We start from the raw sequence: 19020 nt of genomic DNA, 5'->3' as shown, positions 1-19020 counted from the left end.
GACAGATCAGAAGAGGAAAAAATATCTCAACACGATGAAAACCAAAGGCTTAGCGCTGAGCAAATCAGCCCTTTGTCTTGTTCAATTCAAATCAAAGGATAACCAGGAATGTTTGTTTGACAACAGCATTTACAATGCATTGTTCTGAAGCCCAGAGCCTCCCAAACAAAGACAGATAGGCTTTAAACAAGTCATTTAATTAGCACCGGATCTCCAGCTTTGGCTGCGCCAACCAATTATACATTCCTGAGGCATGTGCAGGTCCTATTTCACGGCAGCGAGAGGCAGATCCTCTCCAGCCCTGTCTCTTACAGTACATCTCTCCCCTTCCATTTAAGAGAAGGTAAATAGCCCAGACAGACAGCTTCATTAGCCAGCGTCTGAAGAGCGCAGGGCCGATTGTCGCTTAAATAGTGCGCTTTTACTGCAGGCCCAGCCGGCGACCTCCGATCAATTACAGCTGACATTATTGTTTGTCGGGAGCTTTTTTCCTGGACAGAGGGAGTAAAAAACGAGATCAAGCCTGAGCTTTGGCTGGAAATGTAATCTTCCCCCTCTCTTTGGTTCTTTCGCTCCACAAACAATAAATCATTCAGTTGAAGAGATAATAAAGTGCCAAGTAGGAGCTAGTTTAATTTTTGTCAGGGGAAATCTGTCCACAACAGAGTTAAGGGTAAGGGGCTGGCTGCTACCTCCATACCATTTTCAATGACAATGGCTTAGTTCCTTTTTTCTTATTTTCCTCCGTAGGGTTAGACGTCCAGAAAGGCTGAAGTCCTGTTTAGATGAAGATTAACTGCTGCACAAATCACTGCGGGTTATCATTTCTGTCATCAAAATAAATTACTGCTCTCTTTTTAATCATTTTAAAGCATTCAACATTCAATCTTTTTTTTCTCGGTGTGATGCTTTTAATCGGACCTATCGTCAACCGTGCGGTTTGGTTCTGATGTAACAGCTTTTTAATCACGCTGTTACCAAGGGCTGTTTTAATTCATTCAATTCATCCTCCGTGATTCAGATCTTTGCTTATCCATGCGTGAACTCCCGAGCACTGCACGACATAATAGCTGAGCTGTTTATATTGGTATTAAGTGATTTGTAGTTTTAATGATGGTAAATAGGAGTTCACCTTTGCAGGTCCCTCAGGCTTACTTCAGGTAAATTACTCCAAATGCATTGTTTATGCCCTTCAGGAGAGAGGGGGGGGGGGGGGGGGCTTGTGGGAATTCACCCCTCATCAGGTCTGAACTTCCGTATCAGAGATAAACACAAACTGACAAATATGTTTCTAACGATTTGCCCACTGGAATATCTACACAATATCGAGGTGATTAATGGGTCTGACTAATGTTTGTTGATTTGTTCTTTTGGTAGAGAAACACACAAAAATCCCTGCGTATTATTGCCAAGTTAAAAATTGTTTAGGCGTGTGTACAACAGTTGCTTTTATTTAGCAGGAATAAAGCTGGCAAAAAAAGGAATTGCATGTAAATGAAACCAAAAAAACACTTGTCTCTCAAACATGCCAGATTCCTTGAATAAACCAATATCCTCCTCACCTGGCTCCTTTCAGCGACAAATAAAGGGATTTGGTGGACCCTCGTTGATCTGTGGCACATTCCCCTACACTGGCCTGAATGGGCCTTTATGGGAGAAACACCGCTTCAGGATGGGGTGACATGAAAGGGGCTGGACAGGCACTGAAAGCGAGACTAATACCACTTAGAGCGAACAGAGGTCCAGTGTTTCCCCACCAGGCTGTCTGTCAGGTGGAGACACATCACATAAATTAATATACCATCAAGTACAAGATATAATGAAGATACAAGTAGAGGAATGTGATTAACAGTAGTCATTTTCATTTTTAGATGATTCTCAACCTTTTCGTAGATTATAGATTTGGTGAAAATGTGGCTTCATGTTCAAGTGCATGTGTCTTTATTCGAGTAGCTGTGTTTGATTGAATGGGTGTAATGTATCCACCTCAAAGGCAGAATAAGTCTCTTCACTCTGGCCCTTGAGTGGCCTTGAAAGGCTGATAGGTAGCCTAAACCTCCCCATGTTGTCCTACAGTAAGTACCCCCGCAATCAGGTCCTCTGTGGTGTTTTTTAATTGAGCTTAGCCTGCTGAGTGGTAATTGATTCAGTCTGAGCTACAGCAGAGGCGCTGATACAAGGTGCTGCTTGGCTTCCGCCTTTCTTTAATCTCCACTGCTTTATATTGTTTGGGAATACTCGCCACAGAGAAACTGCATGCCATCTTTCTTATGGAAATCAATGCTTCTTTTAGATGGAGGGGAATGACAGAGAGGAGTACCTCTCATGTCCTTTCATTCTCAACCAGTGTCCTTCTCTTTAGAGGCGTCGCCATGCAAAACTCCTTGCCCTTTGGCTTCTGATGTTTTGTCAGAAAAGAAGAGTGGAGTTGTTTTGTGGATCAGCTCTCTGTAGCGCAATATCTTTTTTCCCCTCTTTCTTTCACACAGCTTTTCTTACCTTGAACCGGGCTTCCAAGAAAAAAAGAGAAAAAAAAGGAGTGAAAAATCAACAGAGAGGCTCAATCAGATCCAATAGTGTCTATGAGGTTTTCTTTTAAGCATTTGAGGAAAAGCATCTGAGTGGCGGAGGAATGAGACCAAACTGTTCCCAGTCACTTTTGATCCTGCCAGTTCAAAGTCCCCATAGAGCAGAGGGGGAGGAAGGGGGAGCCGTGGTTGGGGGGGTACCGACACCTAGCTTTGACCTTCTGTCTGCGCTCATGTCCTTTGAAAGTTGGCTTGTTTTCATTAAGCCATTCAGAAGCACAGTGCAGGGCCACAGTTTGACTAACTATGAACCCCCTATGGTATCTTTATAAGACATTCTTTACATTTTCGGACTACTAATGTCTTTTAATTTTCCCAATTAGGCTTCTGAAGCCAGACAGCAATTGAATAATTTAAAACATTTGTAAGACATCTCTTATGTTGTAATGGAATAATTTGTGTGCCTATGAAAAAAGAAAGAAATGAAAATCCCATTATTGTGCCAGCTGAACGTGTCTTTACTCTTTTTGGTCTCGCTCTCTTATTTTCTCTCGCTCTCGCTCTCTCTCTCTCTCTCTCTCTCTCTCTCTCTCTCTCTCTCTCTCTCTTTCTCTCTCTCTGGTCTGGAATATAGGCTGCTATAATTAGCCTACAGTCATTGCCATACTGTGGTCTGATGGTACTTGTTTGTCATTAGCACATTTAACTAGTCATTTGGGTAATGGCTTTCAAGATTGCCTTTGTTTTTACAGAGATATTTTTTTATATGTAAATATTGAGACAATTTCCATAATGTGCCCTTTTTATTCATCATAGAGTAATTGATGCATCTTTATGGCTGTGTAAACTTTGGTCTTTGAATGACTGTGTATATAGTTATCATCACCATTTTCTTTATTATTATTGCAGTAGTATCTATTATTAACTTATGTTGTAAAACATTTATGTGTATTATGTTAACATGGAAAGATACCCGGGAAGCAATTAATTTGAATTGTTCCATTCTTTTCCTAATAGATGGCAGTGTAAAGCTTTAGTGTTATTGGACACCAATTTTAAAGGGTATCTCAGTGGTGGGAATTACGGATTGCTGAATTAACAGCAGCAGGTTTTGAGTTTTTTGAGCCTCAGAACTTTCCCCTGTGGATATCTCACTCATAATATGCATCATTGAGTAACCAACGACCTCTTCATGTGTCTCAGGCCTGGAACTCCCTTTCATGATGATGCCACACCCCCTGATCCCAGTCAGCCTGCCCCCAGCCTCTGTCACCATGGCGATGAGCCAGATGAACCATCTCAGCACCATTGCAAACATGGCTGCCGCAGCACAGGGCCAGAGTCTGCCCTCCAGAATGGTCACCTCTGTTATAAAGGTAAATTTTAAAACAGAACGCAGAATGTCATGCTATAATACTAGATGGTTAAACATGACTTCCTCCTTCCTGTGGTCTAACGTTTCAGTCTACCGTAGATATTTATTTTTGGGTTTGTGTTTCTGGTGCTGCTGGGGTTTCAGGAACGGGTGCCGGACAGTCCCTCTCCTGCTCCTTCCTTAGAAGACCACAGGAGGCCAGGCAGTCACCCATCGTCTCACCGCAGCAGCAGTGTGTCCAGCTCCCCAGCCCGTACAGAAAGCTCCTCAGACAGGATACGTACGTTTATCACACAGATAAATGGTGAAGAAAAAAAGCAAATGCGCTGTGCCGATTGTTGTTGTTTTGTCTAATTTCCTTAGACGGAGTAGTAATACATTGTCTTAGTAATGTTCCTAATGCCAGTCCTGCTTTGTCTCCAGCGATACACAACAATGGCCTGTCCATGAACCACGCCCTGCTAGGCCTGTCCCCCAACATCCCACCTGGGCCTAAAGAGGGAGACCTGGCCCACGACATGAGCCATGAATTGAAGAGGATGCACACCGACAAAGGTGAGTCAGGTTGATTTAAAAGAAAAAAATGTTTGATGGAGTGGTTTCGTCTACATGATACACTGTGTGCTGTGAAGGATTTTCACTATGCCCGCTACAAAAATGAACTGTGTATTGTTTCTTTTTTCAACTCACAATATACATTTTAGGTTAAGCACTTATGATTAGCTTTTAGTTCCTTCTATTCAATGTTCATAATGTATGAAAATGACATGTTATGAGAAACAGGTGACTGAATACTAAATTTGTGCTCTACTGGACCGGCTCTCATCAAGTAGCCTATAATATAAGTTGTAATTCTGAGAATGAAGTCTGATAACAAAGACAAAGGCTCAATAACTTAAGGAGTGTAGAGCAGGTTTGTAAATCTGCAGACAAATCTGAACCAAGTTTGTCTGAACCCACTGAGCTACACCAAAGACATTTGGTTAATGTGTCATCAAAGGTAGAACAGCTTTCTGAGACTATTGTTGGTCAGGGTGCTGTTAAGTGTAATCAACTTACTTATTTGTACCCGTTGGAGTGGAAGATACTCCCAATTTCATCACTGAAAAAACATCTTGAAGACACTGTAGACCCACCATTAAAAACATATTCTGCATGCCTAGGGTATTTTTCTCACCAATAAAAACTTGACATTTCTAGAACTTGAAGCTCTTTTAAGACTGTGAATATGTGATAATACAGTTTGTGTTTAGTCTTTGGCAGGAATTGCAGTCACCCTTTCACTCACCTTTATTCTTCTTGCTTCCAATTTATCCCAGTTGTAGATTGTGTCACTATAACAATACACCTGAACTAGCCGAGATACAAATCAAGAGGTAACCAGTAGGGCTGAACGATTAATTGCATTTGCGATAATATCGCAATATGTAAAGACGCGATTTCCTAATCGATTTGCGATTTGGTCACGTGACTCGCAAGAGCAAATCAGTCTGCACCCGCAGAGAAAGCATCAACTTAGCACGCTAACGCTACGCCGCACCTTGAGCAGATTTCTGTCATTCAAACATCTCTGAGTTGTAGTTTCAAACTTTTACAGCCATTTTAATAAAATTAAGGGTTTTATTCGGGCTTGAGTCCATACATGCAGTTAATGGATACAGGCACGCAGAACTGAAGGTTCGGTTAGCAACGATTAGCTCTGATTAGCGGTTAGCTCCAGTTAGCTAGCTCCATTATAAAGATATGGAGTGGAGGAGACTGCCACGTTACTAACGTAACGATAGCCTCTCTGTCTCTGAGTGTGAGTGCAATGTTGACGCTGTCATGCACGCGGCACGCAACTTCATGAGGGGAGGGAAGGGCTGGAGGCAGCTCCTCTGTGTACGCTGTAAAAAAAAATACACCGTTGTATATACTGTATATACTATATTTTTACTTATTTAACTGTCTAGTAAAGTTCAAAGACAGTGTTTAAAAAGTGCAATCCACATGTTTGCATATGTTTATTACAGTAAATGATAATTAAATGTAAATACCACTAAGTGTGGTAAAGCCACATATTTGTTTTTATATTTCTGCAATCTGCCCTTTAGTTTGTGTGATTTGTTTCTGACTTTCATATGAATGTTTACACCAGGCTTGGTCAGTGCTCAATATACTACTGTGACTGAAGTAGTTAAATAAAAGATGTCATTCATATAAATTCATGCATCACCTAATTTCATCATCACATACAGGCCTGGCCTCCAGGAAAGAACAGTTTGTTTAATCTATCTAATCTTGTATTGTTCATACTATACAATGATTTATTGCTTGTCTTTGTTGAATAATACAGAAGACAAAGAGCTTAAAAAATAATCGCATATTGATTCGCAATCGCAATATTTTTGAAAAAAATCGCAATTAGATTATTTTCAAAAATCGTTCAGCCCTAGTAACCCTACCCTAGTAGTATGGATGTGTATAAATGTTTGGAGGAAATGACGCACACATTTTGCTTGTTGGAGCCATTTCTGTTTTTGGAACTCCACAGAAACACAGTGTTAATGTGTTTACCTGCTGTAGATGCTTTACAATTACAACACATCTCAGCCCTTATATTACACATGCTACGATGGCCTTTAATGTCAACCTCTTAAAATACAAATCTATAGATAAAGTGCATTGTTTTTTAACGTTTTGCAAAAAACACCTGCATTTAAAAAAATGCTCTGATCACTTTCAACTCATTTTCACTCAGATTTTACGTTCCCAAGCACACATGTTTTCTGCAGTAATAGAACACTGTTAACTGCTGTTACAGTAAACAAGTGTCGAGAGCTAAGAATAGTATTCTGTACACAGTACGAAAATGAATAGTTATTTAGTTAATTATTAAGTTGCTCTGTGTTCCCAAATAATTACAAAAACATTAAACAGTGTCACCACTGAATGGTAGCACTAAAGGTAGGTTTGTATAATCACATGTTCACACAGATGTTTTATATACCAAATAATACTGATATTTGTACATAAATATGGGAAATAATGAGTCCATCGTATAGCGCAGTAGACTTGCTGACGTGCTATTTCCTATCATCCCCATTAACTCTGAACTTGGAGGGAAAAACATTCAAAATGCTGAACCTCAATCACACAGAGTAAATGTTTTTATTATTAATTGCTGGTATTATTTCATTACAATTTTGCCATGCTTGTAAAAAAAAAAAAAAAAGAAAAGAAGAAGACAAAAGATAGAAATCTACTAAGCGTGGTGGATTAAATACAAAATGAAGCAAATAATAGATTTTAGTATTCTCTGTTGGTTTTGAGCCGAGTTGGGGCAGGCTGTGCTGTGCTGTACTGGGTGATACAGGGTGGGGTGAGGCTGATAATGATATTAAAACCACTATGGAAATCATTGGGCTGTATGTTCCCTGTTGGCTAGGCTGACGTGAAGATCAGTGTTAGACCTTCACTCACGGGGTGTGAAGCAGTGAATAGTAATAATTAGCAGGATCATGAGCTGAATTTATGGGTCACAAACTGTCTAACTGTCTTTGTGTGTGTGTGTGTGTCTGTGTGTGTGTGTGTGTGTGTGTGTGTGTGTGTGTGTGTGTGTGTGTGTGTGTGTGTGTGTGTGTGTGTGTGTGTGTGTGTGTGTGAGGAAAAGAGAGTCAGGCAAAACAGAGCAATGCAAACAGAGAAGGAAGAAGATTTAACCAAACATCCACACACTAAATCAACTGAATGTTTCCTCAGTAGCAGAAATCTTACTTCTTAACTGAAGTGCCTCCTCCATACTCAGATAATCAACACAAATGGACTGTAATTTCTTCGCAATATTAGAGGAGAAAGCAAATGACCCAGCAATCCACACCAATTCTAGCTAGTTGACCCACACACATCTACCCGCAAACACGCGCTGCATTATCTTTGAGATTGTCAATTCCTAATATGTCACTGGACTTGATTAGGATTCTGAGCTCTCCAGTGTGTGCACCAGAGGTCTCGGGCTGTGGAAAACATTTTTATAAAATAACCCATTAATGCAGAGGAGTGCAACTAAATTAGTTACCAATTTGCTGAGCATGAATTAATGAAGAGAGCTTCTCCCGGCTCCCACAGTTGTAATTTTCATAATAACCCCAGACCTTTATTTGGCAGGTTGTTTAGTTTTTTCGTTTGAAGGTTTTCATTAGTCTAATGAGGACTGTGCAAGGGCGAGCAGTCAGCACAATTTACATGAGGAAGCTATCATAATAAATGAGGCAATTTGAATAACATGCACAGGTTTATGCAGCGAGATAAGAGAGATTGTAGCAGCCAGATTCGGAGGTAACCAATACATTAGAACCAACTAATAACCAAAGTAATTCCAATAAAAGCTTTAAGTGAGAGGAATAAAATTAATGATAGATATATTGAACTGTAATGATATGATACATGATGCATTAGATTAATAAAACAAATGTGTTCCATTGTTAAAGAGGGGGTGAGGCCTCACCATCCGAAGCTTTGTTTATAGTGAGCTTTTTAATTAGGCTTGTTCATCGCATCAGTTTGTTTAGATAAATGAGATAACATTCCAATGGTTTAATGATATCTCTCCACTTGTTTGATCTTTATGATCCTGGCAGAGCATTAAATTAATCTCTTGCAATGCACTCTTAGAAGAGAGCACAGTGGGCGCAGAGGAAGGATGCAGTGCCCCGGCTCATATGGAAGCTATATAAATAGTCAGACACCTCAGAGACAGGCACTATAATGTCACATCACTCATATCCTATGAACATGTCTCATCTTTTTCATGTCATCTCTGCTGATGAAGGACAAAGGCTGTTTGTTGTTGTCTAAAAAAGACCATTTCCAAAGTTGTGTCACCCAGTGCAGAGTAACCAGATGGTAGTTTTTTTATTTTTTTTTTATTAGGGGGGGGGCACTGTTGTTTGAACTTGATTATTTTTAGTCCAAAAAATTTGCCCAAGAAAAAAAAAGGGGGAAGATTAGATGATGTGTGAGAAAAAAAAAGGCTAGTAGAAAGCTAAGTGTTATCTCACATGTGACTAATTGAATTGCTTCAAACAGAAAGTCTGTGGCAAAAGCTTCCGACAAGCCTCTGTCTCGTGAAACAGCAGGTAGCTGACAAACAAGGGGGAATTTTAAAGGTACGGAAGCCTTTGGCTGTAAACTCACTTTGGACATCAAACACTTGACATCATTTTATTTCCTTTGGGAGAAGGTGTTTGAAACGCAAGCCATATGTATAGTACGGCGAAGTATAAGAGTTTTCTGTAAATACCATGTGGCAGTTTAAGCATTTTGCCAACAACAAATTTCACCACTTTACCTCAGCCCTCCCACTGCAGTTAAACATGCCACATCTCTTTTACGCAGAGCTAAAATGCCTGACAGGGAGAGTCAACTACAGTATGTAAACTGATTCTGTAAACCATATTTTAAAAGCGGGTGATTCACCGGTAATGTGATATTGGCACTTCCCTGGTAAATGTTATATATCCTTGTTGACACAACAGGAGATGCACTCGTAATGTCCTCCCAAGCACAAATGGATGCTCGCGGTGTGTTATGTCACCTAGAGGTGCATCATTTCATACCTGCTATCAACTGAGCAATCATTGATGCATCCAGCACCGGTGTGACCACAATGGACAAAGCTGATTTGCCACGCCTTTTCTTTGTCAGGATGCTGCCTAGATGTCCAATGGTTGGTGCACTGTGCACTGTCTGCAGTCCCAGTTTACAGTCTGAATGATGAAGTGGAGCAGGTACCAGTGTCACAGTCTATCACATACAGCTGCTATGGGCAAGGACCTGTGGACACTGATGAGCTCATGTAGAGAGGAGGATATATTTTGAAGAGAAAAAAAAACATGAAAAAGGCAAAAAAAAAGTGATTTCTAGCCTTTGTAGTCTTTGTTCTGCTCCTCCTTTGCATAAGCACTTGCAATGATAAAAAGGAAGTTAGGGGACTTTGGGTCAGGCAAAAGTTTCAGCATCAGTTGTGTGCTCTTTTTGTGGCGTAAATATTTCACTGACATTGATGGTATCTCCATACAGTATCATTAAAAGTTTGGTATGTTCAGTGTAAGCTCCTTCTCTTCATCTTTCTGACTTTAATGCATAGTGTTTTGTTCAGTCCTCCCGATGTCCTTGGCGTTGCAAGCTTCAAACACATGCTGACTACCTGACTTTCCCTAAGTCAGGAGGCAAGATCATTAGCCATCACAACCCTGAAATGTGACTTGGCAGACAATAATGCTTTATGATCAAACAACTTGTCAGTGCGTCCTGTTGAAATGAAAGAGTGCAAAAAAATAATTCAATAGAGGATCAATCAAATTTCCCCAGCCCATGTGAGAGAGATTGCTGATGGTGCAGAGAGGGGCTATTCCTCGAGGACATGGGAGTTCATTTGGATATTTGTTCTCCCCCTCATGAATGTTCCATTGCGTGACACCATCTCCTGCTAATCACATTTCACTGAAAAGGGGGATGCTTTTAGGGACGTTGAAAAGAGAGAGGTTCTTTTTAATCTTTGAAATGCCTCAAAAGTGACAGAATGCTTTCTCCTGCCAAGACGTGAGCCTCGGATGGGGAGATAAATATGCTGTGGTCAGCTAAGTGTATCTAGTGAGCAGAGAGGCAAATTTAATAATGCATTATCATTCACTGGCGAAGGTGAAATCTCCCTGTCCATCAGAAGGCTGAGGCCTGTTTCATGTTACCCTTCACTGCAAATGAACAAGTGCTTTACTCAGCCATACCAGAGATGCACAGTAGGCACCAGTGCTCTACTATATATGCTGCTGTGGACTGTCAGGAAAACAGGTCTGTAATCAAAGCAATCATCTCTCCGTCTTGACTGGAAGACATTAATGATCCCGGTCCTTATTCCTGATAAAAAACGTTTTGAACAATAACCTTTTTTTTGGTTTTTTTGTTCTTCGTCTCTGAGAACACACGGTGCGTTTTACATATCTGAGCATCTGCTATTATGCATATTATGTGAACATATTTACCCGAATGCCCTTGGACAACAGCATTTAACAATTATGAAGATTATGTACAATGCGGGAAATTTGTGATTCAAAACAATTCGTATCTTAGCAGTGGCAACTGTTGCAGACAGATAAGGTTGACCCTGAATATGTATTTCTGTACTTTTTGAGACATTCTGTGGGCTTGTTTGTATAATTTAATATTTACATGTAAACAGTAATTAAGTGATGCTACTGACATGCCAGGGCCAGGCTCTGCCAAGGTAAACACCAGCCCTAGTAGTTTGCCACAGTCTATCATGTTTACAGACTTGCAGAGCCGAGTGCTGTTTTTGTGCTCTTCCTTGGCAAAGCCCATAAAACACAACCAATTGGATGCCGAGTGTTGAACACAGTCACTCTTATCGTCTGGCAGTCTGCTCGCTGACTTGAGGACATTGTGAGTCAAACCTTTAAATTTTCACTCTGCAATAATTACGCCGCTATACTTGAGCTTTTATATCCTTTCACTGAGAGAGTAAATCATTCCTAATAAAGAGAGAAAGAATAGGGGGCGGAGGGAAAAGTGCTTGAGGACTAATTCTCTTCACTCCCTCCCTCTCTGCTCTCTATTCTGCTTTTTGAAAGCCTTTCTCTGAGTATTCCAGTCACCTTGACTTTGCAGCTGCAGCCTTATAGTCTGTTGCTTATCCTGCCTAACCCCAGCCTGTCAATTAGGTGTTTAAAAATTAATCTCTTTAACTGGAAATACCATGCCAGCTTTCTTCCATCTGTAAATGAAGTGTTATTAATTCACACAGCGCAAAGCCAGTGTTATGAATAATGTTATCAAAACAGATTTCCACACGTGTAACACGTCGCTCCCATTAAAACCCCTTAAGTATTTTTATAACTGTGAAACCGGGACTACTAATGGATTTGCATCCATTTTTGAGCTTTTACACCAGGCAGCCATAGAGCAAGTGCTCCTAAGCTAGGCCTTTTAAAGTTTACATTTCCCATTTCCTCTTTTGTTCCTTCATCTTCATTTAAAAGCAGCTCAGTATATCCAGTCTGGATTAGCGCCAGACTGTGTCGACGCTTGTTCTGCAGCAACAGAACGGCGTAGCCTCTCCCTGTAGGATTGCAATGCCAGGCAATGACACCAATGTGTCTCCCTGTCCCCCCCTCCCAAACCCAGCGAAGCTCTGATCTAGCAGCAGGCTATCTGGCCAACCACACCAAGCTAATACTTGTTCCATTAAAACCTGGTGATTACGGGGGATTTCCTCTCTGTTTGTTTGTTTGAATTCTTAATTATCAATATGTAATTGGCATGTGTATTGTGATGTTGGGTGCATATTCGGTGGCATATTTTACTGGAATGCACATTGCTATCGGGTAGAAACAGGACTCCCCAGTCACTGTCTAAGTTAAGCTGCATGAGAAGTTGCTCTAATGAATTAATAAATGCTAAACAAAGGAGAACTAAACAAAGAGTGAGAAATAAATGGCTTGATGATTAGTGGGTCAGAGAGATTAGCGGGGTATACAGTACAAATGATTCCCTTCTGTAATGGGAATGATTCAGGCAAAATACCCAATCAATAGTTGAGGCCAATTTAATCTCCCGGATTCTTCTGTCAATAAACGGACCTGGTCAACAGAGGTCAATATGCAAAGACAATCTAAACACCTTCAAAGTGCCTCACTATAATGCCCTTCTCCGAGTATTATCTTCTTGACAGTTTGGGCTCATAGTCAATAGGTGAATTACAGAAATCTATTCAAGCCTGCCTTGCTGTCATTTTTCTTTTCTGAGTTTATTTTTGCTCCTCCACCCTGAGCCTTATGCCTATCCTAGTTTGACTAAAAACTAAGGTCATGGATTTAGCGCTGTGATCGCTCACCTTTAATCACCTTGCCCCGTTCCGTTTCGACCAATCTAACTGTGATCGTCTCTCTACAAAATGGCATTTTGTCTCCACTGCTGTTTCGGTTTAAGAGCTCATTTGAAGGTGTGCGCTGGCAGAAACAAAAGTCCTGTATGCTTTTATGCAGTCATCACAGTCAGCCAAGCCTGTAATCCTCAGAGGTCCGATAATGACATAGCCCCTGCATTTATTACATGGAGGAGAGGAGAGAGGGAAAACGCTGACTTTGAACAAATGAACACTCTGACCTTTATGCAATAAATATGACATGGGCCGCATAAAAAGACAAGATATCTTCCTCCTGAATGGAAGTCAACACAGATTCTGCTCCCTTGCCTCTTGCTCTCTCTGTTGTCATTTCTCTCTCCTTCTCTCTTGCTGTTTTTTCTCTCCCTCTTTTTTCAGCTAACAGTTAAACAAATGACGAAATCGATTTTAATTGTTTTCACCATCATATTGTAATCTATGCTCCAAAAGCACAATTTGTAGTTCATAATTTTCTCTGCTGTGATAATGTTTTACATAATGTACAATGGACAATATTATGGACAATCACGTCAGTATTCTAATCTCCATGCATGATTAGATTCTTAAATTTAATCATTTAGCGGGTGTTTTCTCAGTAATGAAAGCAATAAAAAATATATTCTCTATCCCCGCCAGGAAAAAAATCTTTTTGAAAAGAGAGAATCAACCTTTAACTGTGTCTTTTGTAATCTTGTGTGTGATCCCAATTGAGCATCGCGATTGTCTTCTTTTGTCACCTCCGACCGCCTCTCTGACAGTAAAGGATTTATGGTTATTTCCTCCATGCAGCCTGTCCATCTGTGGCTCTATCTTCATGTGGCCTTGAGAATACGATTCAATTTATTAAGGCAAAGCAATGGACTCATTACTTTAAAAAGGTGGCAAGAGAGAGAGTGAGAGAGAGGGAAAAGTGACACACTGAATTGGTTATTAATGGAAAGGCACAGCCATAGGGCAGTTGAAATTTAATGATATCCTACAAGAAAATATGAGGGTGTCACTCTCCAAAAAGTCATGCTAAATGTCAACATTTTAAGGTCCCGGCGCTAATTTTATGCCTGTGCACAGTAATGTTTTGGAGAGCATTTAGGAAACACGGCCCAGTGGCCAGCCTGATTATCCCGCTCACCTTCTCTCCTCTCTCCAAATGGGTTTGTGCAGCAAGCGATTTCATCTCTAAGTGAAGGGAACATTAGGGAGGGGAGAAAGAGAGAGCGATAGAGGAAAACACGCAGTTTGATTTTCATGCTGTGATAAGAGAGTGGGAGCCAAATGTTACCTGTTAATCTAGCCCAAACCGACCGGGGCTCTTGACTTTGTCCCCCAGCAGGGATGGGGCAAACACTCATTTTCCTCTCTCTGTGATGAAAAGGAAATTAGCTTAAATGTGATGAGGGCACATTAGTGTGTGCTCTGTGCATGTGTGTAATGAGTGTGTGTTTGAGGTTTTTTGTTTGCATACAACTGCGTGCGTGTTTTCTCTTTCTTCACAGTGTATACAGGACGTTACACACACATATGCACAACATATGCAAGGCATAGTCATAGTCATTCTAAAGGAATTTGTGTTGTATGGATTCATCACACACACATTCTCACAGTATGTCCTGCAGGTTCTTACTTAAGAGAAGTGTGCCTGTAAGTCAGTCTAACCCTCCACTAGTTGGATTATAGTGTATCCAATGTTTTCTGTCCAGATGTTGAGAATGAATACATTTCAACCTTTGTTAACACTTGGAAACCTGCTTTTAAGTGTGCAGAGGTTACAGTTTAAAATGTAGATACATACAATAGTATCTGCATTGATTAAAATAAGCCCATGACATACTATAAGAGCTCCTGTTATATCAATAGAAATAAAAAATATCATACAGTTAAAGCTGAATTTATTTAGTCTAAAAGACCCTTCAGAGTGCAGACATCATTTGCAAGATAAGCTAGGCTCATGTTTTTTTAAAGTGCTCAAATTGCATGCAGCTACCTTTTTTGGCCAGCTCTGCACCACTGCATTTGTACCAGACAAGACAGATATTTCCCTTGACAAGATTTTTCCAAATCCAGCACTTTAAGTGCAGGTGGAATAATGCTGTGTTAGCTGCTAATGGCTGTCCAAGAGGTCATAACTACTCCATTTGAAGGAGGCTGGTTTCTCCGCAGCCCTGGCAGGTAAAATCAAATGTAATTGTGCAGTGAAAAGCAGTGCCTTGCTTTGTGTTGCCTGTGCTGACAACCTCCAGGTTTAGCATTCAGTTCTCCTGCTGGGAGGAACACAGGTTTGCAAGGACAAAGGCTTCACCTGTCAATATATCACACTGACTGGCCAGCCAAATGTACCTCTGCTCTCCCTCTCGCTTTCCCCCCTCTCTCTCCTATCTCTCTTCCTCTCTGTCAGTCTTTCATTCTCAGCACACCCATTCTATTTCAGCCTCCTCTTCCTCAGACTCTGCCTCACCTATCCATCCATCCATCCATCCATCCATCCATCCATCCATCCATCCATCCATCCATCTTCTGTCTTCAACCATCTATCTCTTGTTCCTGGCATCCTTCTTTTCCTCTTTCTCTCTCTTTGTGTGTCTTTCTGTATCTTCCTCTCCTCTCGCTCACACTGCCTTCGTGTGAGGACTCAGCTGAAATGTCCTGAGGGACCCAGTTTCAAACACAGGAACCAGAAACATATGGCACATTTTCAACTCCCAAGGTCAATTACAGCTATTTATCCAGAGATTGCAGCTAAATTTCCCAAGGTTTCTTCTAGATTTACCACAGATTGCAATGTGTGTCTGTCACATTTTAAATCAGGCCAGTTTCCTCTGCTTCTCTCCGCTCCCTGTGACTTTCCATCAAATATTTCAAAGGCTTTCAAGTGGGTTTTAGACATGTTTTATCTCTGGTTATCATGTGCCCCATCTTTTTTGCCTCAGCTTTACTAGGTCCAAGTGCCGCTTGCAACACAAATCTAATAACATGTAAATTGGAGATAAGCCCAGATCCCTCCAAGTGATATTTTTTACATTCATAGTTTGTCAAGTCAATTCCTGGGCCCCTGTTTTAGCAGCACAACACATGAGGAGTGAGAAAATTAACTGGATAGGTGATTCATCATTGCTAGCACACTGTCAAGGACTCCCTCTGCAGCTATTGAGAGCAGGGTGGAGGAGGAGGATGGAGAGAGGAGGGGGGCGTTGTTTAAATTATGGCATTTCATTCAGAATGCATTGTATTTACAGCGTCCCATTTTTATTTGTGGCACCTATTATCCGCCGAAACAGTTGTGCATGAAATGTTATTTGTGACAGGGGTGACCTGCGAGTGTTTTTCCACACAGTATTTCATAGTCGGGGGGACTTAACTGTACCTTTACCGTACGGTAAGCACAAGAGGCTGTCACAGCTGCTGTTGGCAGCCTTGCTAGTGGAGAAATATCACCTGGAAACAGAGTACTCCATTCCACCGGCCCCCATCACTCCAACGCCTGTCGCTGTAATTAAGTTGAAGTCAATGATTCTGGAGCAATGGTGAGAAATAAACACGCAAACACATGCCAGCATTTGCAGCCAGGCACAGAGAGAAAATTAGGGAGGGGGCGGGGGGGGGGATGGGGGGGCAACAACATTAGAAGCACAGAAACCACAGATCTAGATCGAATTTAAATTTGTTTCATTAAGCCAGTTTTGATTATATTGATTAAATTAGTCACTTATTAGCTAACAGTTTCCTCTCTTTTAAAATGCCTGTATTTATGCATAGCTCCTGGTGGAAATGTTATCTGACAAGGGGTGCTGCACTGTAGTTGGAGTCTGTCGAACAAAACACGCTGTTTGCTTTTCCCAGAGCATGACAGGTTGTTTCCCCTGCAACAAAGCCATCAAATATTCTGTGTGATCCAACATTGTGTTGGAGGGGAGGCCTGCTGAGTGGGAAGCCGGAGTTTGTTAAAGCAATGATTTATGATTAATGCCAACACTAAATAAGGGACAAAGTGCCTACAGTACAAATCAATTACAAAGCTACAACAGCAGACCTTTCCCCGAGGTCTACTAACGTCTCTAGTTGTTATGGGGATTTTATTGGAGGTGGGTGATGCATGCATATAATGCATGCAATAGATCTATATCAACCTGAGCTGGAGCTAACTGTAATGCTTTTGATCTTTGATTAGCTATTTTATTGAGATAAAATGGGACTTTCATGTTGCGCCACTGTATAAGGAGAGTACATTTTATATTTCCTCCCAGACGCCTACCTCAAAATGCAGACAGGTCTGCACCAAACAAAACAAATTACCACAGGAGTGGCTTCTTAAAAGTAGGCAATTCATTATTTTTATGAAGTCAAATTATAAACAAATTTTAATCCATTAGGCAACCATCCATTCTAATTAATCAACAAGAGTGAACTCCATCTGAAAAAGGAGAAAGGTTGTTTACTCTCTCCACGGACCAGCGGTGCATATTTCACCATCTTCCCCTCTCAGAAAAAAAAAAAAATCTTTCTTCAAATTACAAACCTAAACTGTGAATCCTAACACTCGACTTTTGGCGCAGCGATGTTTCCAGGGCATTTGCAGATGCTTGAAATAATCTCCAATGTTTTTGCTCAATCTGCTCAGAGGATGGGTGAAATAAATACTTTAAACTAATTAATGTAAGACCAGCTGTTCCCAGCACTTGGCTAGCGTCGGTGAATATTGATGGGAGGGAGAGGCAGGGCTGTTCAGCTCTACTCGCTGTTTGTACAAGATTCAGCCTGCCACATAAACAGATATGAATACTGGATGAGAGCAGAAAGGTGCTGTGCACAACACAGCCAGGGTTCCACATTACAAATACAACTTTTTCCCCCTTTCCATTACATTATCAGTTAAACAGCTGATGGTGCAGACTTCCTGTGGAGACCTTTTAGACTGTATGTGTTTAATAAACTGGCTCTCTGCAAGATGGTAGCACTAACAAATTGTTGGCATGATAAAAGCTCACTGGACAAAACATGTCAGATCTGATGGGGCAACAAACGGCAATGACTGACATACTGTTTTAGTTTGACCAGCCTGTATCTGTGTCTGCCGGTTTGCCTCCTGCTTTCTCTCCCTCCCTCTTCTGCTCCTCTTTCCTCCTCTGAGGCCTGGTGGATGGGCTGGACAGCAGATGGCAGGGCCCTACCCCTCTGCCAGTGATGAATGGAGGATGATGTCATCTTAGGTTTGACAGGCACCCGTGCGTGCATACACAAAGGAAGCCTGAGCCTCTGGGGTCGAACTGTGGGCCTGCTTCTGATTTCGGAGGCCACATGACATCTCTTAAATGGGGGAAGCTGGATTTATGTCCTGATTGATATTGTTTAACCCCAAACTCAGGACTTGATAAGAAGCACTACAAAGGAATCTCCAAGCGACCAGTCAGTCCACTGTATTTCTGAGAGGATGAGAGAGCTGGCATTGGCTGACCCAGTCATTGCTACTGGTCAGTTGAAGGCAGGGTCAATATGTGTCAGCATCTCCAAAATCTACTCACGTATTCTACCACTTAGTTTGTTTTCAGGTTTCACAAACGGTATTCTATGATGAATCCATTTTCAATGTTATTAATTTTTTTTTCAGAGGACAACTCCATGTGCACCCCGACAGCAAGAGATAGCTACGAGAGGTTGTCATTTGCTGGACAGGCCCTGCCTCCTGGCTTCCCCTCACCATTTCTCTTCCCAGATGGCTTGTCGTCAATAGAAACTCTCCTCACCAACATACAGGTATTGTCCACTGACAGGGTTTTGCCCCCATAGTAAGAGTTAACACTAGGGCTGTCAAACGATTTTTTTTTTTAATCGCGATTAATCGCTGAATTTTTATAGTTAATCGCGATTAATCACATATTTTATCACATGATTAAAATTCTATTATTTTGCATTTCAGAACAGTTTTTAAGTACATATTAACAATCGAAAGCAATTCTTACCAGTGTATCTTGATTGGGAATCAAATGAATGCAAAGAAAGTTACTTTATGAACCTTACTTTAAGATTTGTATTTGTTATACAACAAACATATTATTTATTTACTGTAAACAAAAGAAAAATGTGTAAATCTGTCATTATTGCACAATTCCTCCAAGTACCTAACTAAAAAACTAAAAATCCCTATCCTTACCAGAGTCAATATAGTGTTTAGTAACTCCTAAATA

General features: G+C 41.0%; 1 protein-coding gene across 10 annotated transcripts in view; it reads left to right on the top strand.

Annotated features, from left to right (window-relative positions):
* Positions 1 to 19020, top strand: part of dachd (dachshund d) — a 122422-nt gene that overhangs the window by 90737 nt on the left and 12665 nt on the right. For 3 of the 10 annotated variants that reach the window (XM_031286722.2, XM_031286964.2, XM_031286654.2), the window contains exons 6-9: positions 3732 to 3904; positions 4036 to 4207; positions 4327 to 4458; positions 18444 to 18589. In XM_031286722.2, coding sequence (XP_031142582.1) covers positions 3732 to 3904; positions 4036 to 4207; positions 4327 to 4458; positions 18444 to 18589 — 623 coding nt within the window. The remainder of the gene's footprint in view (positions 1 to 3731; positions 3905 to 4035; positions 4208 to 4326; positions 4459 to 18443; positions 18590 to 19020) is intronic. The other 7 variants (XM_031287227.2, XM_031287098.2, XM_031287166.2 and 4 more) reach the window with 5 other exon arrangements.

Source organism: Sander lucioperca, chromosome 8, assembly GCF_008315115.2.
Source record: "Sander lucioperca isolate FBNREF2018 chromosome 8, SLUC_FBN_1.2, whole genome shotgun sequence".
Taxonomy (NCBI): Eukaryota; Metazoa; Chordata; class Actinopteri; order Perciformes; family Percidae; genus Sander; species Sander lucioperca.
Note: the sequence above shows the minus strand (reverse complement) of the source record. Positions and strands in the feature narration are given on the sequence as shown.